Below are 25,988 nucleotides of genomic sequence, written 5' to 3' on the forward strand. Positions count from 1 at the left end.
ATACATGCAAGAAGCTATGACAAAAAATAAATTCTGGCAGGAAATATTAGATAAACAAACTGACCTGTTAATGTTTCTCTTTTACTAGATATAGTAGATAGTTAAGAATATAGAAGTTATAAGTAAAACAACAGGATATTTTTATCAGGTTTATGTCTGGCTCTAGAAATTGATTTAATTCATGACTTTCCTAGGTTTAGAATTCTGCCAAGTCCTAGATTAATTCTAAACTTGTATTCTCTTGAGAGGATCTATGCCACCACCTTGTTCCTGAGGCTGTAGGAGGGTCATGCTCCCCTTATATATGTTATAAAAATGGAAGTCTTTAACATATTACAAGACCATTTCTACTGGGCCCCACACAAATAGTAAAGACTGAAATATTCGTTCAGTGTTTTTTAAGAGCACAAAGATCAACACATTCACAATCTACTAAATTACTAAATGCCATTAGAAGCCAATTCCAAATGCCAACCCATACTGTCACCATTCTTCAGCATTGAAGAACCTGATCTTCACTCACAATGTCTCTGTGTGGAAGTATGCAGTGGCGATGACAAATACCCACCTCACCTTGCCACAGTGCTGGGGAGGAGAGGGCATGTTCTAGAGTCCCTTCAGAGGTACTGGAAGAGTGAAACTCAAGGAACGAGGCAACAGCTGGATCTTTCATAAGGTAGGTGTCAAAAATGAGATTTTCTTCAGACCAATGAATATGTAGTAACCAAGAAAATGGTTTCTACAAGTTTCATTATTTTCTGCCTAAGTCGGTAACATGGAACTGGCTCAGAAATGTCCATAGGTTCACACTTTTAAGCTAAAAAGTAATTACATGGTTTTAGTGAAGTCCTGTCTTCAGCAGTTGGTGTGTTGAAAGAAGCATCTTCATCTTCTTCATCTAACTGTAGACTACCAGAAGACAAGCGGATTCTGGCCATGGGTGACCTTATTTCTTTGCCATACAAAGCATAGTAGTCTGGTTTAAGAATCTCTGATTCAGAATCACTGGATTCACTAGCTACATACCTTTCTGCTGTACTTTGATCCATTAGAACTGCTGGCAACTCCTGCTCTGCAAACATATATGTAAACAGGTCTGCTTTACGACTGAGAGCAGGACAAGGCCCTAAAGGTCTAAATTCTGACCCAAAAGGAAAATGAATAGTTTTCATGTCTGATTGGCTCTGGGACCTTTTAGGGGTTTGCTCTTGAATGTTAGATACAAATGCATCTTCCAAATTTGGGTCTTTCTCTTCTAGACCTACATTGATGTTGCTCCTAACACTAGTCCCGGCTATAGCTTCTTGGAGTCCTTGCAGGTCTTGCTGAAAGCTCTTCATTCTGATATTCCTTGGGCTTCTTTTGGCTGGCTTCATTGCAGTGGGCTCTATATAGCTATCTGGCCTTGTCCTTTCCTCTGCTCTGATTGGGGACCGTCTGGGCACCTGGAGTGGCTTGTCCACATAAAAAAAGACCTGGGGAGGCATAATACCAACCTGCTGACCTGTACAAGGAATATAGGGCACATCCATGTAAGTTAGCTGCTTTGCTGGACTCACTTTGCTTGTGAGGCCAGAAGATGTGCTCATGTGATTACCAGCAAACTTACAGCTCGTTTGGAAGGAGCTTAGAGGACTCCTCTCCAAAAAAAAGTCTCTGGGATCAGGGTTAGGATCAGGCTCAGTGTTAAAGACAGGGTCTGTATAAATAAAAGGGAAAGAGGAACTGCTTTGGGACTGATGTAGCAATGTGGGATCCGCTTCTGGTTTGGAATGCTCCAGTTCAGTTGCAAATGTCACCTCCACTGCAGAGTTCCTCCTCCTACTGTCCAGCACCGGCTCAGATGCATGCCCTCCCTTCACATTTTGGTAGTAGCCACCACCATATGCTAGTCTCAAATCTTCCACCTTGAGACAAAGGACACATTGGTGAAAGAAGGAAAAGGCCATTTGGTTAGGGCTGGGGGAGGGATCTAAATTAGCCTCAAAGTTTGAAAGGTAGTTCTTCATAAAGTCATTTAACAAGATCCATGTTCTATTCTAGGGTAGATAAATATATAAAGAAAGGGTAATAACTTGTACCACATCCCAGTGCATGTGTTAAAAAGTACATGTGACACTATTCTTTCTCAGTGCCATCCTACTTCCAGACTCTGAGTGTATACACTACAAGCAGTTTGGTTTAATAGCTATATTAGTGAACCAGGAGTCCTGCCTTTTAGTCCTGGCTCTGTCTCTGATTTGCTGTGTGACCTTAGACAAGTCTCCTAACCTTGTTGCTCCAGTCTCCTCCCTATTTTCTGTAAAATGGTGGGAGGAGGGCTATGAATGGTAGGAGAGGTTCATATACTAAATGGCTCCTTTCATCATTATGCTTCTGATGTCTTTTGGATAAAAACTGCCAGTGACTTGAAGGCTTGAGGGTTTATGAGACCTATAATTATTTTTTAGGGAAAGTAAAATAATAATAATTCACAATTTTCATACTAAAAATGTCAAAGGAAGTCATCGTCTCACAGTTCCAGGGGAACAACACTTTGTCCTTAACTTACAAAACTACACAGGAAAAGTACTCTAAAACTTTAACCCAAGACCTTATACCTTCCTCTACACCTTAAGATTTTCATAGGTAAAAAGATGGAGCTTTCAGTTTTGAAAATTCAAAGCCATAGAATTCATTTGGATCTGCATTTTGCAAGATGTTAGCAACACAGGTTGCAATTTGAAGATGTGCCAGAACCCTCAGTCTATAAGGTACACACCAGTGGTAGTTTACTAAATGGTCTTCTATTGGCAGGAAAGACTGAGCTGACAGACCTCCCCAGGAAGCTAACCTACTCGAACAGAGTAACCCTTTTACACACTGGGATTCTGACAGAATCAATCCTTGGAAGCATTTGAAATTTGCACAAATTACATTTATCTAAAGAAGTAGAAATTTTCAGAAACCTTACTTGTTTTGACACATCAGAGAGGAGGTCTGGTGAGGACCTGCACTGTCGTTCATGGTACTGAGATGGGTAATGTTTCCTGAAATCCCCAAGCAGAGAAGTCATTGAAATAACCTTCATGTGAATACCAGGATACATAGAAATCTCCAAATTCAACATAAAATCAACACGAGCAAGAGAAACAAAATGATGTACCTTTCAAATGGCAAGCTCTTCAGCCTCCCTTTTCTCCCATATTCCAAAAGTTGCCTTTGGGTTCTTCCACTATCATAAGGAACAATAAAAATCCTTAGTTCTAGCCATAAACCAATAGGGTACCAAAACTTGAAAGCCTCATTTATTGTTGAAATCAAAAGACTAGATGAATGACATATGTCATGAATCTTTGACTATCACAATGATAATACCCACTTATTCAAGGACCAGGCAGAGAACAACCTCAACTACTCAGAACGCAGGTATTTATTTTAAAGGCCTCTGAACAGGGTTATGTAGCAGCTAAAAATTGTGGGCTTTACAAATAATATACCTGGTCTGGGCATGGTGGCTCACACCTTAATCCCAGCACTTTGGGAGGCTGAGGCAGGAGGATGACTTGAGCCCAGGAGTTTGAGACCAGCCTGGGCAACATAGTGAGACCTCATCTCTACAAAAATAATAAAAATTACCTGCGCATGGTAGTGCATGCCTGTAGTCCCAACCACTTGGGAGGCTGAGGTGGGAGGATTGCTTGAGCCCAGGAGGTCGAGGCTGCAGTGAGCAGAGATCATGCCACTGCACTCCAGCCTGAGCAACACAGCGAGACCCTGTCTCAAATAATAATAATAATAACAATATATTTTCCTTTAAAGGCTTTTCCTGTACCACCAAATCAGAGTCAACTGACTGATTTTCCATACTACTTTGAATGAGGTTACTTATCTGGTTTCCCAGTCCACAGCAGAAGAAAAGCAGCTAACTAAACAGTAGAAGAGGATTGTTCTAGTCAGGCATACACTAGCAAAGAAAGTCAGATCATGGCCGGGAGAAACATAAAAATAAAAAAAAAAATCACAAGAATTGGCCAAGCGCCATGGCTCACGCCTGTAATCCAAGCACTTTGGGAGGCTGAGGCAGGTGGATTACGAGGGCAGGGGTTCAAGACCAGCCTGGCCAAGATGGTGAAACCCTGTCTCTACCAAAAGTACAAAAATTAGCCAGCTGTGGTGGCCCACGCCTGTAATCCCAGCTACTTGGAAGGCTGAGGCAGAGAATTGCTTGAACCCAGGGGGCGGAGGTTGCAGTGAACCAAGATTGCGCCATTGCACTCTGGCCTGGGCAACAAAGCGAGACTCCATTTCAAAAAAAAAAAAAATCGCAAGAATAATAAAGCCTAAAAAGTCTGGACCATTTATCACCTAAGTACAGGGCCTTGACATGCCTCCCCTGCCCTGAGGCCATCATTGCACTACAGCTGCCTGCAAAAGATAATACCTGATGTTTATAATAACTCAGGTCATTAAGAAAAGGGCAAAATATGCTCAGTATCATCTGTTTAAGAAGGCAGAGATTTGTAGAATACAGATTGGAAAGATTCAATCAGAAATATGTAAGTTTCATAGATCTTAATTTTTACTGGGGTAGGATACCACTCTTTAAAAAAAAAATCCTTTATGGGGAAGCTTTTAATCAGAATTTAGTACCTTAGCTAAAAGTTTTGAAAACTTCCTCCAGTGGATTCCTAGGCTGATGTATTCAAGCAAAGACAAGATCTTAACCCAACCTTGCTTTGATTCCTCCAAAGTGTGACCTGTAGTGAGGAGCCTCTAGTGGCATATTGTTCAATTTTCTAAATCTCTTATCCCCTCCAGTGCTTTCTCACACTAGCTTTCACAACCCAAAGGATGTTGAGCTTTTCTTTCCATGGTTTGCATATAAGTTAAATATAAGAGAAACAGTGGGTTTATAGAACATGTATTCTCAAACTGCACACATCCACCCATCCTTGCTGAGACTCGGATCCTACCCCTTAGGTAAGGTGTCCCCCTCTTTAAGAGAAACAGTGGGTTTATAGAACATGTATTCTCAAACTGCACACATCCACCCATCCTTGCTGAGACTCGGATCCTACCCCTTAGGTAAGGTGTCCCCCTCTTCCTGCCTCCTAGTTAGGAATCATTGACTTAATGTGTCACACAGAGAATGAGTAGGAAACGGTGTGATCCTTGATGTGATTGAAATGGATTCTCTGTTGCTTCTAGAATGTGAACTCCTCCTAAACCTCCCGTGTTATTGAAAAGAAGCAGTGTAGTTTGCCTATGTGCATTGTTTAATTACCTATAGCGGAAACTGGAACCCTTACTGCAGAGTAGGGTTTTGGGCTTTGATTTGGGCTCTTCCGAAAGCCTAAAGAAAGCATGGTACTCCACACAAGTCTTCCAGAAAGCCTTGCAGGCATCTCGGCTGGCCATGGTGAACACCAAGGTATCCTTGCACAACACCTGTGTAAACCAATTTCCATCAAGTAAAACATCCTTCAAGAATATCAAAGACCTTCAAATCCCAATGCCTTCCAAACTATTGCTCCATTGGCCCATGCAGCTTCTGATTTTCCACTTGGCTCCCTGTAGGTTTCACACCTACTGAAACCTAATGATTGGCAACCTTTCGAGGAACAGACAGGGCAACTGCTCACAAACAGAGCCTTCTCTAAGAAGTAAATCTTGCTTTGCACTCTCCCCTCACCTTAAATACCTTTTTTACTCACTCTTCTCTGCCAGAAACATTTTTATAAAGTTGTAAATTAGATTAAAATGATGTCAAAGGGTATATCTTTCCAAGGTCAGGAGAAGTTATAAATGACCAACAGGAAACAGGAGGGAAGAGAAGATTTCCTTATAGATGGAAGGGTTTATAAGATGATTACATGTACATAAGTCTGTTGTTTCCTTGAGGCAAGGTGTCTGTTGCCCAGGCTGAAGTGCAGTGGCATGATCATCACTCACTATAACCTCGAACTCCTGGACTCAAGCAATCTTCCTGACTCAGCCTCCTGAATAGCTAGAACTACAGGCATGTGCCACCATACCTGGCTAATTTCTTTGTATTTTTATTGTTGTTGTTGAGATAGGGTCTTGCTATGTTGCCCAGGTTGGTCTCAAACTCTTGAACTCAAGTGATCCTTTCACCTCAGCCTCTTAAACCACTGGGATTATGAATGAGAGCCACCACATTCAGCCCATGAGTCTTTTTAGTGTAACAGTTAGAAAAACTTTTTCCTCTATAGGCTGTCTTGTACAATGCTCTATATTGCTCATCTAGCATATTCTAATCTTGGCTTTCCATACCTAAAGTTCAAGTTTGCCCCATCTCCTGACACTATATGTACCCATCACATGGCATGTTTGCAGCCCTGATTTCAGCAGCCCCATCAACCCACTGCACTGACCCCACTTCTCTCATTCCTTTCCAGGTTCCTGCATGTAGCCTCTGGGGCTCTCCATGAGCTTCACACTGAGTCCAGTTACTTGAACTGCTCAATGAACACTTTTCTGTAGGGTCAAGATGCAGAGAATAAAATCCAAACTGCTGGATCTTCAGTAGGTTAAAAATTAGTTGCTACACACTTTTTATTTTCCTTATGGTCATAAAAAAATTCCTTTCTAGACTAAGTGGCTCATGCCTGTAATGTCAGCACTTTGGGAGGCCAAGGTAAAAGGATCACTTGAGGCCAGGAGTTCGAGGCCAGCCTGGGCAACATAGTGAGACCTTGTTTCTACAAAAAATGTTTTTAAAATTAGCAAAGTGTGGTGGTGCATGCCTGTAGTCCTAGCTACCCAAAAGACTGAGGCGTGAGGATCACTTAAGTCCAGGAGGTTGAGGCTGCTCTGAGCTATATGTCACCACTCCACTGCAGTCTGGGCAACAGTGAGACCCATCTCTAGAATAAAAGAAGAAGAAGAAGATCATTTCTAGCACCTTTGTCTCACCCTTTACTATGTAACCTTGCCCAATAATTGTTTATTTTGCTTACTTGTATACCTGACTCCCACATCCTGCTTGTTTTTGGCATATACTAGGTGTTCAGTAATTTTTGCTTAAGGAAGGTAATTAAAGATACTTTATAAAATGGAACAGATAACATCAAATCAATTTGTTCTTAGTCCTAGATCTGGTCACTCCCATTTGACTCATCAAATCCCTAAAAAATAGTTTCCAGGGAGACTTGCCTTTCAGCCCGGTTGCCCCATTTTCCTATTACTTTGTTAATTCTAAACTGCCAACCAGATTTCTTAGTGTTTTACCTTTAGTAAAAAATGATTAAAACTCTGGTTGATTTCATTAAAGGCAAAATAAAAGACACATAATCACTCAGGGCCAATCAGCTTTCACCATTTACGTTCAAACGATTTGCAGAAACAACCAAAAAATTTCCCAGTGAACAGAAAGTAAACGAATTTATTAGGAAGCTACTTACCAATATATTGGCATGAAGTTTGATGAGAAAATGCTTTCTCTTAAAACTCAACTTGCGGATTTTAGCCCAGTTAAAAGTATTGATCTTTGTATTTCCCTACAATAAAAAATGTGGCAGATTTCAGAATGTATTAACACGAGTTGGTTTGTAAGACAGTACAAACCTGATAGAAAATGCACTTCATAAAAGGGACCGCCCTTGACCCATCACTTCAACAGACTGATCCTGCTGCACTGGGTAGGAGCTGTGGTCAAAGAAGGCATTTCAGGTGGGACACAAGGATGCTCTGGAATGCAAGCAAGAAGGGGTATGCCTAGGGAAGGTTTCTAGCCAGCACAGGGAGATCACAAGAGGAAAGGATTACTACAATAGCTTCTCTAATCTCACCCCTTTCCCATGTTTCCCGATTCATCTGCTAAAAACAATGTCTTCTTTCTCCTGACAGGAGCTCAAACACCTTCAATAGCTCCTCACTGCCCACATCACATCTTGGCCATATCTTGCTGCCTCATCTATATTGAATATATAACCTTTGTTTCCACTAATTCCAAAACACCCTTTCATCCAACTCTATACCTCTCTCCTGCAGTCTCCTCATTTTCCTTGCCCACAATGCCTTCCACATAGTCAAGCCTTCTTGCCAGCTCTGACAGACCCTTCTCTAGGCTATTCTGTTTAATTACAGCAGCCTACACCCATTTCCAACTCCTCTAAACTCCCTTGGCTTTCTGGTCAGCCCAACCAGCTTTGTTTTTGCTTGTCTGTTGTTTGTTCAACAGGTCATCTATTCACGTGGTCTGAAAATCAGAGGTATACAAAAAGATATATATAGAAAGAAGTCTCACTCCCACCACTGTCACCCCTATTTCTGTCCCCATCTATCCATTCTCTACAGTTAACTACGTTTATTAGTTTGTCATGTACACTTTTCATGCAACTACAAGTAAATATGATTGACCATTTCCCTTTCTGGCTGGTGATAATACTGAGGGGTGAGATCACCTTGGAAATGGACACCCAAATTTGAGCCAAGATAACCCCCCTTCACTAAAGCCGAAGGGCTTGAAAGGAAAGAGATTTTACCCGTAACACCAGTACTCCCATGTGAGCAACAGCCAGGTGAATCTGCATCCCTTCACCATCACTGGCGGGGTGAGGCCTGATGCCATACATATCCAGCTTTCTTGCTATGTCCAGTAGCAGAATGTCAGATTCTGCTGGGCTCCTGCCACTGAAAGGGGAAAGAATTTATGAGCCTAATAAATGCCACAAGAATGACATTTCCACTCTGAGAGCTCCGTGAGGAGCTCAGCATTTCACGGAGCCTGAAACTTCTCAGGTTTAAGGGCTTGCTCTTAAGAGTCCATCCCCAGCTTTAGTGTTCTCTACTGGGGGAAGCAGGTGCCAGTTGAAAGTACTTACATGTGCTTCTGATGAAAGTGCATGATCTTGCTCTCTAAACAGTCTTGGTTTGGTAAGTACCGAGTTTGTGCCAGATGCTTCCTATCTGTTTCTTCACGAAAGTCTCCAAGTTCTGCTGCATGACAGGAAAAAGACATTTTTCACATTACCTCTGAGGAACTTAGCAATGGAGCATCCAGTATACCCTTGTCCTCCATCAAACAGCCCTTTATTTGCAGCCAGAGCAGTCCAAAGCCTCCAACCCCACGCTTTATGTATATTTATGTTTCTATAGGGGTGTTTGTGTTTGGGGGTTCTACTGGCTCTTTTTCTGTTTGGAAGCATTGCAGTCTTAGTACAGGAAGTCACAGACCAAGTATAGATCTTAAGGGCTCCAAGATCACAGTTGAACATTTTGTTAGATTTTTCTTCTACCATATTGTATATATGATCTCTCTTACTTTCAATCAGCCACTGGTATAGGTGGAACTATGTCCCTACCCTCTGCCAAGTTCATATGTTGGAGTCCTAATTCCAGTAGCAGAGAATGTGACTATATTTGGAGATAGAGTTTTTAGGAGGTGATTGAGGTAAAATGACTCCATTAAGGCAAGCCTTCAACCAATCTGATTGGTATCCTTATAAGAAGAAGAAATTTGGGCACACAGAGAGACACCAGGGATGTGAGTACACAGAAAAAAGACCAAGTGATAACACAACAAGAAGGCAGCCATCTGCTAGCCAAGGAGAAAGGCCTCAGAAAAAAACAAACCTGCCGACAGCTTATCTTGGACGTGAAGCCTCCAGAATTGTGGAATATACATTTCTGGCATTTAAGCCATCCAGTCTCTGGTATTTTGTTATGGCAGCCCTAGAAAACTAATACAGTCATCCAACCCCACTCCATCCTGATCATATATTATCAAGAAAGAGGAGTATAAATGCCAACTACATTGCAAGCCAATTCATCACTCTGTACATTGGGAGTCTAGTAAATCCTCAGCTATCTGAAATCCCCAACAGATGAATCATTCTGAAAATCATTCTGGCTTTTCCAAATAGCTAGCAGTTTATCCATGATCATAATTTGCTCTTTTCTAGATGCCTCCACTTTATTTTTATAAAACATCTATTATAGCACTATGTTTACAAAAGCATTTAGGACTATGTGCCCTTAACCTAAATTGCCTCAGATTGTTTTGATTTTTGGATTCTTTTTTCTTCTTTATAATTTGTGTGCCTTTTTCCTCTCTGTCAGATTTATATGAATCACTTCCTGGTCACTGACTTCCCCTGAAGTCAAACTTTAGAATACTTTGTTCTCAAGTGAGACATGTAATCTAACATAAAATGAGAAAGCAAATATCCAAACCTGTTAGCATTCTATATACTGTAAGAGTAAATAGATGTTCCATGGAATCCTATGGTGCTCTTCTATTGAATAAGATACATGGACAATAGTATACCTATTTTGAGTGCTGGAGGGCTGTTTTTTTTTTTCTCTTCTTTCTTGGTTTTCCATTTGTGTTTTAGACAGGTGGGTGTATATCTGTATCTCAAAAATCACAATATAATGAAAATCTCCATATAGTAAACATTTTTAAAAAGACCAAAGAAATGGCTCGTTAATTTATTAATTTAGTTTTACCAATACTGATAAATGTACAAATCACATTAAAATCCAATAAGGCTCTGATGGTTCCACTGATTAATTCTATCAAATATTCAAAGAAGAAATAAATACCAATTCTTCACAAACTCTTCCAGAAAATAGAGGAGTAGACACTTAGCAACACATTCTATGAGGTCAGTATTACCTTGATACCAAAACAGGACAAAAACATCTTGAGAAATGAAGACAACAGGTCAACATTCCTCATAAATACAGAGGCAAAAATTCTGAACAAAATACTAGTAACCTGAATTCAGCAGCATATGAAAAATATTACACACAATGAGTTGAATTTATCTCAGGACTGCAAGGTCAGTTTGACATATGAAAACCAATGACTAGAATACACTATGATAATAGAATAAAGGACAAAAATAACCCACACATTATCTTCTCAAGAGATGGAGAAAAAGCATTGCACAAAGTCTAATACCCACTCACAATCAACAAAACAAAACAAAACACTTAACAAACAAGGAATATACCAAATGGTGAGAAGCTAAATGCTTTCACTTAAGATCAGAAATAAGGTAAAGATATCAAGTGCCTGCCACATCTATTCAACATTGTACCGATGGTTCTAGTCAGTGCAATCAGGCAAGAAGAAGAAACATAAAGAATTTGCACTGAAAAGAAGGTGGTAGAACTGTCTTTACTTGCAGTCAACATGATCCTGCATGTAGAAAATCCCAACGCTGAGCGTGGTGGCTCATGCCTGTAATCCCAGCACTTAAGGGGGCCAAGGCAGGAGGGTCGCTTGAGCCCAGGAGTTCGAGACCAGCTGTGGAAACATGGCAAGACCCCATCTCTACAAAAAAACGTAAAAATTAGCTGGGTGTGGTGGCATGTGCCTGTGGTCCCAGGTCCCAGCTACTTCGGAGGCTGAGGTGGGAGCATTGCTTGAGCCCAGGAATTCAAGGCTACAGTGAGCCATGGCCATGCCACTGCACTCTAGGTTGGGTGAATGAGTGAGGCTCTGTCTCAAAAAAAAAAAAAAAAAAAAAAAAAAGGAAAAAAGGAAAAAAAGGAAAGAAAAAAATCCCAAGGAACCTATGAAAAACTACTAGAACTAATACATGAGTTCAGCAAGGTAGCATGAGATAGAAGATCAATATAGAAAAAGTAATTGTATTTATATATACTAGCAATGAATAATCTAAAAATGATATTTTTATAAAGTTCCATTTACAATAGCATCAAAAAAGAATAAAATAATGAGGAATGAATTTAATAAAAGAAGTGTAAGGCTTACACACTGAAAACTGCAAAATGCTGCCAAGGGAAATTTTTAAAAGATCTATATAAATGAAGAGATAGTTCATGGTCACAGACAAGAAGATTCAATATTGTTATGGTGGCAAGTTTTCCAAAAAATGATCTATAAATTCAATGCAATCCCCATCAAAATCCCAGCAGGCTTTTAAAAATAGAAATTTACAAATGACTTTAAAATTTACATGGAAATGCACAGATCTCAGAATAACCAACCTATTTTGAAAAAGAAGAACAAAGTTGGGCAATGTGTACACCTCCTTATTTCAAAGCTTACCCCAAAGCTACAGTAATTAAGACAGTGTGGTAATGGCATGAGAATAGAAATATAGATCAATGAAACATAACTGAGAGCACAGAAGTAATTCCTTACATTTATGGTCAATTGGTTTTTGACAAATGTGCCAAGACAATTCAATGAAGAAAAATAATATTCTTTTCAACAAATGTTGCTGGGACAAATGGACATCCACGCACAAAAATATGAAATTGGACCCCTACCTTACACTATACTCCATGCAAGCGCACAAAAAATTAACTCAAAGTGGATCATAGATCTAACTATAAGAGGTAAATTTGTAAAAGTTCTAGGAGAAAATCTTTTTGACCTTAAGTTAGGCAAAGAGTTCTTAGATACAGCACCAAAAGAATGATCCACTAAAAATATACAGAAAGTGAAATTCCATCAAATTTTAAAACTGTTGTACTTCAAAGGATATCCTTACAAAATGAAAAGCCAAGCCACATATTAAAAGAGAAACTTGCAAATTGTGTATCTTATAAAGGACTTTTAATCAGAATTTATAAAACCCTCTTAAAACTCAATAATAACATAAAAACTCATTTAAAAATGGGCAAAAGATTTGACTAGGCATTTTACCAAGGAAAACATTGGAATAAGCACATGAAACTGTGCTCAACATCATTAGTCATTAGGAAAATGCTAATTAAAATTGCAGTGAGATACTTCATACCCATTAAAATGGTCATAATCAAAAAGATATACAATACCAAGTGTTAGTGAAGGTGTGAGGAAATCAGAAACCCTGTACGTTTCTAATGTTATTGTAACAATTTAAAAAACAGTTTGGCAGTTTCTGAAAATGTTCAATATAAATATATCATAAGACCCAGCAATTACACTCCTTGGAATGTACCCAAAAGAAATGAAGACTTGTATCCACAAGAACACTTGTGTGCCAATGCTTATAGCGTTATTCATAATAGCTAAACTGGAAAAGAATCCAAATGTCCACGACCAGGTTAATAGATAAACAAACTGTGGCTCGGCGCAGTGGCTCACTCCTGTAATCCCAGCACTTTGGGAGGCTGAAGTGGGTGGATCATGAGGTCAGGAATTCGAGAGCAGCCTGACCAACATGGTGAAACCCTGTCTCTACTAAAAATACAAAAATTAGCCAGGCGTGGTGGTGCCTGCCTGTAATCCCAGCTACTCAGGAGGCTGAGGCAGGAGAATTGCTTGAACCCAGGAGGTGGAAGTTGCAGTGAGCCAAGATCGCACCACTGCACTGCAGCCTGGGCGACAGAGTGAGACTCCGTCTAAAAAAAAAAAAAGGGGGGGTAAATCCATAAATGGAATACTACTCAGCAAAAGAAAGGAACAAACTGCTGCAACTCATGTTAGAGTATGCATTAATTTAAAAATCATTATTTTGAGTGAAAAAAGTCAAATGCAAAATACCCATATTTTATCATTTCATTTACACGAAATGTCCAGGAAAGGCAAATCTATAGAAACAGAAAGCAAATTAGTGTTTGCTTGGGGCTGAGCGTGGGAACAGGGCATGACTGCAAGTAGGGATGGATGAGAGATGTCTTTTGGTGTGATGGAAATGTTTTAAAAGTGGATTGCGGTAATGATTGCACAACTTTGTAAATTTGCTAAAAATCATTGGGTTGTGCATTTAAAATGGGTGAATTTTATGATGTGTAAATTATACCTCAATAGAGCTGTTTTTTTTTAAATAAATCACATGCACAAACATACACACACACCCCAGTTTTCCAGTTTGTTAACCACAAATCCCATGTTGACCCTAAGAAAAACAAAAGCACATAAGGCTGTGCTTATTTTTCTCTCCGTACAAGACTATAGCAACCTAAGAACACAATTATGACATACGAATGAGTAAATATCTCCAGTAACAGAAGGTGACAAATGTTATAAGCACCTTCACTGTTACCATGCTGGTCCAAACTACCATGGTCTCGCTCTCCCGTAATATCCTTTTATCTAGTCTCCCCACTTCCACCATTTCCTCTTGAGGTCTGTTTTCACCACAGCAGCCAACATGACCCTGTCAAAACCTAATTCAGATTATTTCACTCCTCTGCTTAAATTGCTTCAATGGTTTATCTGCTCATTTAGAGTTATGCTATAGGTCTTTAATACTTTTTTTAAAAAAAGAGATGGCCAGTTGGATGTGCACTCCTGGCCTCAAGCGATCCTCCCACCTCAGTCTCCCAAAGTGCTGGGATTACAGGCAGGAGCCACCACACCTGACCCTTTAATATGCTTTTAAGGCCCTCATATTTATTCTCTTCCTCTCTTACTGAGCTCCAGCCAGCCACAAAAGCCTTTCTGATGTTTCTTGAACACCCCAGTCATGCTCTCACCTCAGGCCCTTTGCACTGGATATTCTCTTTACCAGGATTCTCTTTCACATGATTTTATTGCATAGCTTACCCTCCCACCTCCTTCAAGTCTTTGTTTAGCTGTCATCTTCCCAGTAAGCCTACCCTGTCCACCTTATTTAAATATTTATGCTGGCTAGGCACTGTGGCTTATGTCTGTAATCCCAGCACTTTGGGAGGCCAAGGCGGGAGGATCACTTGAGGTCAGGAGTTCAAGACCAGCCTGGTCAACATGGTGAAACCCTGTCCCTACTAAAAATACAAAAATTAGCCGGGTGTGGTAGCATGTGCCTGTAATCCCAGCTACTCGGGAGGTTGAGGCAGGAGAATCACTTGAACCTGGGAGGTGGAGGTTGCAGTGGGCCGAGAACAGCCTGGCCGATAGAGTGAGACCCCATCTCATAAAATAAATATTTATGCCAACGTTAACTCTTGTCCATAAAAGAAGAATAAAATTTAAAAATATAAATATTCAGTATCTGCCCGCAGAATTCCTCCATCTCCCTCTTACGCTTCATTTTTCTCCATTGCTCTTATCACATGCTGCCACGTATTATATAATTTATTTACTTATTTTGGTCATTGTCTGATTCTACCCCACTGCCAAAATGTGAGCTCCACAAGGGCAAGGACTTTTGTCTGTTTAGTTTATTGCTGTGTTCCCAGTGCCTATAATAGTATCTGGCATGTGGTAGGTACATGATACAATTTTCTTGAATTAACGACCAAGAAGAGTTACTGAGGGAGTTCATAAAAGAGGGACGCTTCATTTGAAATGCACAACTTGTGTTTGGGAGGGAGTGTCTGGCTAGAGTAGGAGGTGTGTAAGTGAAACCAAAGGAGACGAGAAAGTTGGAATGTGGAGGTTCTTGAATGCTTAAAATATAGCGGGTATCCAACAAATATTAGATGAATGGAAAATTAGACAAATCTAGTTGTGTTCTGCATACCACGTTAGAGTTCGGTGAAATAGTCTCACTGGGATCAATTGCGAAGAACTACCTAGTTGGAACTTTAGCTTTTTTCCATGGAAAGAGTTTCTACTGACAAACAATATCCTCTAGAAAAGCTCAAGTGCTCTGTGCTATGCCTGAAATGGCCACTAGGGAATGCTCAAATCCTTAAGGCAGAACTGTTAAGCATGAAATTGGGCTCCCCCGTTAGAGACTGCTTGGGAGCCCCAATCCTCTGACTGCTGCCTCAACAGGCAGCTAGTGGAGAAGGATGTCTTCTAGCACTGTTTCCTCTACCTGCTCTACCCTGTACTCCCACCCCAGTGCCAAAGTACAATACTGGACATGACGGTTAGTGTCCTCGGCATTCAAGACCCTTCAAAATGGTGCATTTTCCATCACTTCTTCTAAACAGACCCTATGTTTGGGCTATACTGGGTCATTTTTCATCCTCTATATATGCCACTTATTGTCCAACCACCATTTTTGTTTTCATGCTGTTTCCTTTACTGACCAGTACTTATCCAATTCCTATGTGTCCCTTTAAGGCCCAGCACAAAAGCTACCTTCTCCAACAGCCTTCCATGTTTACCATTTCTCTTACTGCCCCCTGCCTTTCTGAGATCTTAGAGCTCTCATTGCTTGTCCCTGTCAGGAGTCACTTGGTAAACACTTATTCAGACACTGTCCCTATCTAAGCACTGCATTCCGGGGCTCTGGGGTGAAATTAGAAATCTGCCATTTCTGGACTATCAGAAAGGTAAAGTACAGAGGTAAAAAATGAACTTAAGATACAAAAAATGAAATTTTGATCCTGCAGGACTAGTAAGAAACAGCCTATTCTTTAGAGGCCTCTCTAGAAGGGAGAAAACATCCAGCTGGCTTTAGAAGAGATACTATCTCCAGCTGCCTACACCCTGCCCTTGGGGCTGTAGGAGCAGCCTGGCCTGCCAGGCATCACCCCCCTCCCTGCAAGGCCCCTGCTATTCTCCAGACCACTTTCTACCTACCTTCGTTATTCAGCCTAGTCCAGCTACTTGTTGGTTGTTAGGATATGGGGAACGCTAATAAATGCCTGGGGCTTTTTTCCCTTTTAGCCTCTCACTGCCTGCTGTACTCTGTGCTTTGTTCTCTGAAATCATGATAAAGAGCAACAGGGAAATCACAACAAACGTGACTATGTGCCACAGAGAGCATGTATCAGAGAAGTATCCTGGGGCAAGCAGAGGGAGTGGGGACCTGTCTGGCAAAGCCCATGCCCAGATTAGCCCAAACCAGCTCCTGGACAGCAATTCCAGAGACGGTAGGAGGGTAAGGTTGGACTGGGGTAGAAGAAAATCAGCATTTACATTTAATCCACAGAACCAAAGGTATTCTTGTCACTATTTTAAAGACAAGGAAACTCAGGCTCAGGCTATGCTGTTTCTCTGTATCTTATCCAGGCTTTCTCTCCTCTGTAAACCCTAACACAGTGATGGGCGTGTGTGGGGAGCTCAGCTCCTGTGCTTGGTTCTCTACCTGGCTGATAGGTCCCAAAGCAGACAGACATTTGCTACTTACATTGTAAGATGTGAGATACCATCAATGCTGTACAGTTGTCACTGCATGGAAGCCTTCCTAGAGCCAAATCCTTCTTTATTTGAAGAGTAAAAAGATACCTGCAAAGAAATTGGGAAGAATCTCTTGAGAAAGAAACAGGAATAAGAAAGAAGCATTTTCTTTCTCCCAGATCCAAGATGATTCAAGAAAGGAATGGTGCCCCCAGTCAGTCAGATGCCTTTTTTGGGGTGGTGAGTAACGCATAGGCTTTGCTTCAGCCCCAGACCAGACCTGGACCACAACTTGGCTGATCGAACACTTTGGCAGGCCTCACAGCCATTAGGAATCACCCTGGCCAAATCCTCCCGCCAACTTGAGGAAGTTGGCCAATCATCCTCTGGTGGTTTCTGCCACGTAGCAAAGCCACATTCCCAGCTAGAGAGAATAGGAGATCCAGCAAGAACAAATGCACTCAGGAGGCTAGTAGTGTACAGTTTACAAAACGCTATCAAGTACGCACTACCATAACAACTTAGGTTGGTGGAGCAAGAAATGATCACCCCAGTTTACAATTATAGAAAGAGAGGTGCTAGGTGATGTTGACAAGGTCATATCATCCAAGGATAGTGAATCTGTGGCTAGAACTTAGGTCTGCCCCTGAATTCAGGCTGCCTCCTGTCCAAAAGACTGTGTTTCAGAAATGAAGAACTTGGGGCTATGCTTCTGCCTGTTATTCCCTTTGCCTGGACCACCTTCTCTGTATCACCAGTGCCCAACACATAATTTTACAGAGTCAGTATAATTAATGTTTGCTGACAAGAACTAAACCAAACTGCCCTTTTTCCCACCAAAAGCTCATCAGGGACCTATGAAATGCAGCTTGGTATCTAGGGCTCTGCTAAACAGATAACATTTATCGCACAATTACAAAAAAGTCATTCTCAAAGGAGAATCAAATTTTGGAAAGAAATGTGTATAATAAAGACTACCTACCACTAATTACCTTCTTACATGGTCCAAGATTGGTTCCAATATTTTATTTATTTATTTATTTATTTATTTATTTATTTATTTATTGAGACAGAGTCTCGCTCTGTTACCCAGGCTAGAGTGCAGTGGTACGATCTCAGCTCACTGCAACCTCTGCCTCTGGGGTTCAAGCGATCCTCCTGCCTCAGCCTCCCTAGTAGCTGGGAGTACAGGCATGCACCACCATGTCCAGCTAATTTTTGTATTTTTAGTAGATACGGGGTTTCACCACGTTGGCCAGGCTGGTCTTGAACTCCTGACCTCAGGTGATCCCCCAACTTTGGCCTCTCAAAGTGCTAGGATTACAGGCGTGAGCTACTGCGTCTGGCCCCAGTATTTTGTTTTATAAATTAAAACACTGAGTACTGTGGGTATTTCCCTATAAAAATGTGATTTTCTAAATAAAGGTCTATGTGGACTTCCTTTTTAACCAATTAAGCCTTGAAGGCAATGTAGTGAATCAAAATTAATCATAAGTGATACATGAAAATCTAGATTGAAAAAGCAGATAAATTAGTAGGTGATTATTCAGTTTACAAAAGTGTTCATCATTATACTCCTTCAAATTATGAGCTCCCCTTATACATTAGAAACCATTCAATTAGAAAAATTACATTTGCACACTACTCTCAGAAACCCACGTATTAGCCTAGACAAGGCATCCTTGTAAACTCAACTACAGTTAAGTATTATTTAAATGGACCAATGGGAAACAAATAAATGAAGCCTAACCTTTGCCATTGCCTGTTTTCAAATATAGTTGTAAATGAGAATAATCAGCTTGAGTTGCTAAAGGAAAGGTGAATTTCGTTTTGCTCCTAGCATGAAAGAAAGGGAACTTCTTGTCATTTGACACGTTCCTTGCTGTTAAGAAGGCAGCTGCCTGCTACAAATACCAAATCCTTGCTCTGAACAGCTGATGAATCATTTATCATCACATTGATTTTCCCGTTCTTTATTTATTTATTTATTTTTGGAGTGGGGGGAGTTTATCTCAATCAAAATTGGTCACAATTTGAAACTCGACTGAAATGGGTTAGCAAATGCACATACATATATATACCAAGGTATCAAGTTATTTGGGAAAGTGGCCTGTAGCTCACAAATGTGAAGAGAGAATTAGGGTAGAGAAAGAGGGAAAGACAGGCTTGTAAAAAGCGACTTTTGCAAAGGCCGTTGAGAAAAGTCTTTACAAAAGGGGCAAAGATTGAACTGGCCATGAACTCTTTTCGGGGGAAGACATCAAGGAGAATAACTGGCAACCTCCGGCGATCTTGGACAAGTCATTTTAGCTCCCATGACCTATCTCTTCATCTGTAAACTAAGAGGGCTCGATTAGATTATCTCTCAGACCTCTTTCATGTATAAGAGTCTAAATCTAAGCCAGGTATGGTGGCTCATGCCTGTAATCCCAGCACTTTGGGAGGCCAAGGCAGGGGAATCATTTGAGTTCAGGAGTTCAAGACCAGTCTGGGCAATATAGCAAAGCCCCATCTCAAAAAAAAAAAAAAAAAAAAAATGTGTAAGTTTAGAAAATAGAGTAAGGTTTGAGGAGTGTTTTGTTGACAATATGTTTTTGCAGAAGTAGGTTTACTTTGTAATTCTGAAGGACATTTTTTCATAAGTATTTATCATCATTACAGAATATTTTGTCTTCCGTGAGATACATTCACAACCCCCACATTTTCAGTTTCCATGGAAATCGGCTGGCATTATACCTGTGCTGTTAAGCTGCCCTCTCTGACTGAAACACAGGTGTCATGAAGGACAGCACACTCATTGTTGTAGTAGTTAATGGCATAATCCCCAAGTGGATGCCCAGGCTTGAACTTCTAGAACACCCCTCTTTCTTCCTGTAGTCTCCACCCTTTGGAAGATGAACACCTGGGGAACCAGCTAGGCCCACCCTCTCTCCAGATCCTCACCATCTCCCAGAGAATGACTTAAAGCCAAGTTTTGTGAGAAGGGCCAGAAGCACTTGCCCCCAATAAATGGAGAATAATGATTCTTAAGTAACATCATGCAGAGATACACAGGTAATCACTATACCTTGTAAGTTCTTCCCGCAGATGTCCAGGGTCCACTGGGAAAAATTTCACCATAAATTTGAAAACAATCTCCTTAGGATCTTAAAACACAATATCTCCATAAGTTTTATTTAAATGTCCATCACAACAGTTATAGGTCCACACACACACACACACACACACACACACACACCCCTCTCCTCTTCCCTCCCCTCCCCATCACTCCCTCCTACAGACTTCTATGTTTCCATTTATCACATGTGTAAAGTGTCACAATTTCTGGATTGTGTCTCTATGTGTACAGCGATTAGGAAAGTTCTCCCACCCCTCTTTCTATCCTGTCTTCCTTTGAGTTTATTTGTATAAATGTGCCCCTTTGGGACCTACTATGTCCTCTCCTAAGAAGTATCCCATTTATAGAAATACAGCACTTGCTAGTTGGGATTCTGCATTCCTGACTGAGAGAAGGGTTCAACTTCAGCTGAGGCAGGTGTACATTACCGGGCCTAAGTATCTCATAAAGAGAATTCGAAGCACGATGGACTGATGCCTCTATCTATCTTATAATATACATTAAGAAAACACATATGCTTATCTTCACACCTGCTTGCATTTGAAAATTAACTTTTACACAAAACATAAATGCACACATGCAGCATTAACACCATTGATTCAGTAAATATTTGTTGGTGTCCATTATGTGCAAAGCAGGTATTGGGAGTAGAAAGACAACTAAGAGCTCACTGTCTAGTAGAAGAGACAGACATCTAGACAATTACAACACCCTAAAATGCTATAAGCACTGAGTGCTGGGGAAGCAGAGAAGGGAGAAAAGAGTTTGGAGGAGGTCAAGGATGTCCTCCTAGAGGACTTGAGACCCGAGTAGAATGGCCAGATTTAGTGAATAAGAAGTGCAGCACTCCCAGTTCAATTTGAATTTCAGATAAACAACAATTGCATGGGATGTGCTTATATAAGAAAATTATTCTTTGTTTATCAAAATTATAATTTAATAGGGCATTCTGTATTTTATCTGCTAAGCCTCCATCTGAGATTAGTTTTGTCAAAGTCAACAGAGGTAGAAATACGAAGTGGCTAGTGGCAGGGACGAGGCTAGGAAGGAAGCCAGATTTCAATGCTTTGTGTACCATCCTAAGGAAATGGGACTTTATTGCTTGAAGGGTAGGTAGTAGAGAGTCATGGAAGCATTTTAAGAAGAGTGATGTGATCAGGTTGGTATTTTCAACAGATTTCTTTGGGAGTAATGTAGATGATGAATGGGGGGAATGGGTTTGGAAGCTGTTGGAATAATGTGACAGGTGATACTTACGCAGTGGGAACAGACAGAACTTTGGGAAGCACTAACATGTAAAGAGCAGGTAGTGGAAGATGAACCAGTAAAAGAGACATTAAAACAGTGCAAAATCCTGAAAGAAATCCGCCTGCCTCAGAAACATCTGTGGAATTCTGTAAACATGCAGGTTGTTGGCAACCCAGGAATAAGGCCCAGGAATCGGCATTTAACGAGAAACTCAGGCAATCCTAATGCACACTGAAACTTGAGATCCATCACACTAGATTGTAAAATATAGGGAGAAAATATTTCATACATAGTAGGCACTCAAATATGAACTAAAGCGAATGAATAATGCTTGTGACAGGATATAACTAAAGAATCTTCAGGCAGACAGTGAATGGCATTGCAGATTGACATCAAGGATGCTCGAAGATTTGCAGTGCCAGAAAATGAGATATATTCCTCAAACCAATCCACAGAGTACTGTAATTACCAGAGTTCTTCAGATTTACTCAAAGATCCAGCAGCATGATTTCTTTCATCTCAGGCAAAATTAAAATGATTTTCTAAATTGCTGCATTCACTGGATGTATTAAGGATTGAAATAATATCTCAAAGCCCTTTTCTCCCCTTATATTAAAATGAGAAATTGTGTGAGGTTGCTGAAACCTTTTTCAAGCTCTAACTGTGAACTCTATTCCTTAAATGCTTTTCCATACTTACTTTTTACCTGCTTTATTATGGGCTTCAAAAGTTCCAACCAAACCTGTAATAACATTAATGAAAAAATTGGTAGAGCATGGCACTGAGCAGAGTTTTTTTTTTCAGTAATAGATAAAGATTAACATGAAATAAACAAGTACCAGGACTATTTAGACTTCTAAAGGTAGAAACAAACAGCAATGTCAAATAGGTGGCATACCATGTTTAATCTGCCCCCTTATATTTTCCCAATGACAGTGAACACTGTTGATCTATAAACTCTTTCTTGTTGACATTTGAATCACTGCTCCACTGCCTTAGTAGGATGACAGAGGTGTCACATACATGGCTCATTAGTTGCTACAAAGACTAATGAAGGCATTTGGCTCCACATTTGAACCCTCCAGTCCCCAAATGCCAGTCTAATAGACATAATGAGCCTTTCTGGGAAGGTGCCAGATCACAGATATACCAAGGCAGGACACAGCAGAAGAATATCACGAATGTTAGGGCCTGAGAAAGGAGAAAGGAGATTCCTCTGAATATTCACTGGTGAGGTTAAAAGTCTTAATTCTGCAGGTTGAGGTCCAGGCTCTGGAAAGGCAAAATTGCTAAAGCATGCATAGCTGCTCACAGAGTGACAAAACAGGAACGTGGGGTAAAAGAGTTTGTGTTTGGCAAACTGAGGTGACTTGTTGTTGTTGTTGTTGTTGTTGTTTTGAAACAGAGTCTCACTCCGTTGCTCAGGCTGGGATGCAGTGGTGCGATGTTGGCTCACAGCAACCTCTGCCTCCCAGGTTCAAGCGATTCTCCTGCCTCAGTCTCCCAAGTAGCTGGGATTACAGGCATGTACCACCACACTCAGCTAATTTTTGTATTTTTAGTAGAGATGGGGTTTCACCATGTTGGCCAGGCTGGTCTTGAACTCCTGACCTCAGGTGATCCACCTGCCTCAGCTTCCCAAAGTGTTGGGATTAGAGGCATGAGCTACCGCACCTGGCCAAGGTGACTGTTAATAAACAAAGAGGAGGAACACTAGTTATTAAATCTAATCATGTTGCAAGGGTGCACATAGTTTTTCATTTTCAATCAGGGAATTGAACCCTGTATACCTAGCTGCAAACTGCGTTTAGAAGCAATGCTCGACACAAAGAACCCTATAATGAAACCAACTTACATTATTTCCAGAATGGCTGCAGAATTCTAATCCAAAATACTCCTTTTCAGCAAGATTTAGATGGCTGCAACTCAGGTTAAACAATGCCTTCCCAGATGACTTTTGCTAAACAAAACAAAAAGATGATAGCACAATTTGCATTCCTAACCCGATACTGTTACTGCAGCACAGAATAAAGGGTAGAAGTCACAAGACTCTCTGCAAGCCCTGTTTCCTTTAAGTACTATTTAGAGGACCTGCATCCTTTTAAAAGATGTTGACCTTTACAGATAGATCCACGTATCTGTCTGTATGCTGTTTTAGCGACATCCCTAAAAAAGTCTCATGACAAACCATCTTGGAAAAAAGAGAGCCTTGCACTTAACTATGGCTACATCTGCAAATTTACCCTTTCAATGGAATTCTTTAATCAGTTCATCCCATGGGCAATTTGAATGATTTCTTCCAAATTGACAGATAGTTTAGTCAAGATGTAAATCCGACCCTATTACTCCCCTGCTTGAAATCCTTCAGTAGCTCCCCCTCAGGATAAAGCCTGTACTCCTCAGCACAGGAGACTCAGCTCTCTTTCCCTCCTGTGGCCATGCCTGCCCCTCCAGCCTCTTGCCCACCTCCTCCTGACACTTTCCTCTAATAACTGCAGCCTGCTCTTAGTTCCCCATACCTGTCCAGTCATTGTGTGCCTACATGCCACTGCTCATGTCATCCTTCTCCATCTATCACTCTTTCCACATTTCTTTGGTTTGGCTTACTCCTACTCAGCTCAGATGTCATCTCCCCAGGGAAGCTTTCTTCAATCCCTATCAGCCGCAGGCTGAGCCAAGGGCAAGCTCCCCTATGCCTCCAAACACCCTCACTTACCTCAAGCCTAGCACTTCTTGCCCTGGATGTCTATCTTCCCCATTAGACTGAATTTCTCCATAGCAGGGACTTTGCTTTATTTTTCTTGTTACTCACCAGTTCTAATTCAGAGACTGGCACATAGTATTGGGCTCCTGAATGTTTGTTGATCCAACATGAAATTGACCATATGATTATATGAGCCCCTTGAGTAGATTTCATTTTGTAGCTTTGCCCACCAAATCTGCATACAGCATACTCTGTTCACATAAGGCCACAGATTTTTTTTCTTCATAAAGCCCACACACACTGTGAGCACAAAACAGTCCCTTTCTTATACTTCTCTGAGAACAGGAGCTTTGAAGAGCTCTCTGTGAAAAATTTCTTTGAGCTGAGTATGGCTGGGGCTGATTTTCAGCCTCCACTATTGCTGAACCCAGGGGTTGCTGTTGCAGGGAGGACCGTGATGGGAAAATTGAGCCCTGGCTGATAGGCACAAAGACAGGCTGCTGAAAACCCCTAGTTAAAGCCGAGTCACGCGGTGCCTACAGTACTGCAAAGGAAGCCAGGCGCGGGGAAATGTAGTTGGAAATCACCGACCCATAGAATTAACAGCAACCTTGAGAGGTCAGAGAGTCCATCCACCACCACCTCCTCCCTCCCTCAAGGCAGCACCACACTGAACAGAGCCCACATCTGGGATTTAATAGCTTTCAGGAAGGCAACCTACCTCACCCCCTTCCCCCACTGACAAAAACTATGCCCCTCTCCCCATGGACTTCTCTGTACTTGGTTTTACTGCCCAGAGCTCCACCGACTCAAGATTCATTTGGGTTAACCCGGGTGCTATTTTTAAATGAAAATAGGCTGCAAAGGGTGAAACCTATTTCATCCCTTGCACCTGGAGACAGAGCTGCTCTACCGAGGGAAAGGGGGTTTGATTTGATGTGGGAGATCACAATGGAGCTGTAGTCCAAGAAAAGGGGGTCAGTTCCCGTGGGGGGGCACCAAGGGAATGGGGTTGCCAGGGAGGGCCTGTTTATAGAGGAGAGGGGTACATTTTTGCCTGTGTGGCAACCTTGCCTAGGGCAAGTGCTGACACAGACCATTGCAGACACATGAAATCGCTCCTATTTTTAAAATCCTTCACGGACAAGAAGCTGCCACGGGATTTTTATTACGAAAAAAAAAAAGAATTTCTAAAGAGAGAGATGACAGCAATACTTTTTCTAACATCAAAGAAACATTTCAGTCATGAGGACCAAATTCTGTCATAGACTCCAGTTTTTTTGCAAGCAATTTAAGAAGCTCAATATTTTCCTTTCTCCTTTTCATATTTTATTCTTATTTTCCATCAGGGCACTTAATCCTCCCTATCAACACTGCCATGTTCCATGTGTTTGTATATTTACATGTTTCTGCAATTACAAAGAATATGTAACCATTCTTTTAAGGTTTCTAATTAAGGCTTTATTTTTGTTTCCTTCGTAAGATCCCATACTATGTTTATAAGAATAATTCCCTGATTCTTCCATCCCTGTAAGTGTTGCCAACTGGCTCTAAAAGCCTTTGGCATTTATGCATTTGGAGGTCAGACACTCATGTAGCTCAAGCTTTCCACCCCCATCTCTGCGAGAGGCATTTTTCTTCAGTCCTCCATAGCGTACATTGAAATTGGCCAGCTTTGTGGAATGTGTTATGTAATAGGTAAGGTCTTGGTTCTGTCTCAACATGCAGCCTTTAATTTTTTTCTATCATTATGATCAAATTTCTCAATTTTGATGTTATGATTCTCTTTCTCGTAATACCGCCTTATATACAACTTTCCTGTTTTCTCTTTCTCTTTTCTGTTTTCTCTGGACTTCTGATTCTCTGTACAATTGCTTGCTCTTTTTTAAGCTGGTACTTTTCAATATCCTAATCAAGCTCCTTAGCAGATCTAAATTCTTTACCACCCGTCAGTCCTCCCACCCAAGGAATTGGAACTCCAATCCTGATTCCTGTCTCATCCTAATATC

General features: G+C 41.0%; 1 protein-coding gene across 1 annotated transcript; it reads right to left on the bottom strand.

Moving 5' to 3' along the window:
- Positions 1 to 788: 788 nt before the first annotated feature.
- Positions 789 to 23,439, bottom strand: FRMD7 (FERM domain containing 7). Its single transcript, XM_074029429.1, has 12 exons — positions 23,398 to 23,439; positions 23,131 to 23,235; positions 21,975 to 22,017; positions 19,977 to 20,055; positions 16,920 to 17,017; positions 8,829 to 8,943; positions 8,490 to 8,637; positions 7,407 to 7,502; positions 5,267 to 5,430; positions 3,146 to 3,214; positions 2,954 to 3,029; positions 789 to 1,907 (listed from the first exon to the last, which is right to left on the bottom strand). The coding sequence occupies exons 1-12, from the start codon at positions 23,437 to 23,439 to the stop codon at positions 813 to 815; spliced, it is 2,130 nt and encodes a 709-aa protein (XP_073885530.1). The 3' UTR covers positions 789 to 812.
- Between the last annotated feature and the right edge of the window lie 2,549 nt (positions 23,440 to 25,988).

Source organism: Macaca fascicularis, chromosome X (genome assembly GCF_037993035.2).
Source record: "Macaca fascicularis isolate 582-1 chromosome X, T2T-MFA8v1.1".
Classification (NCBI taxonomy): domain Eukaryota; kingdom Metazoa; phylum Chordata; class Mammalia; order Primates; family Cercopithecidae; genus Macaca; species Macaca fascicularis.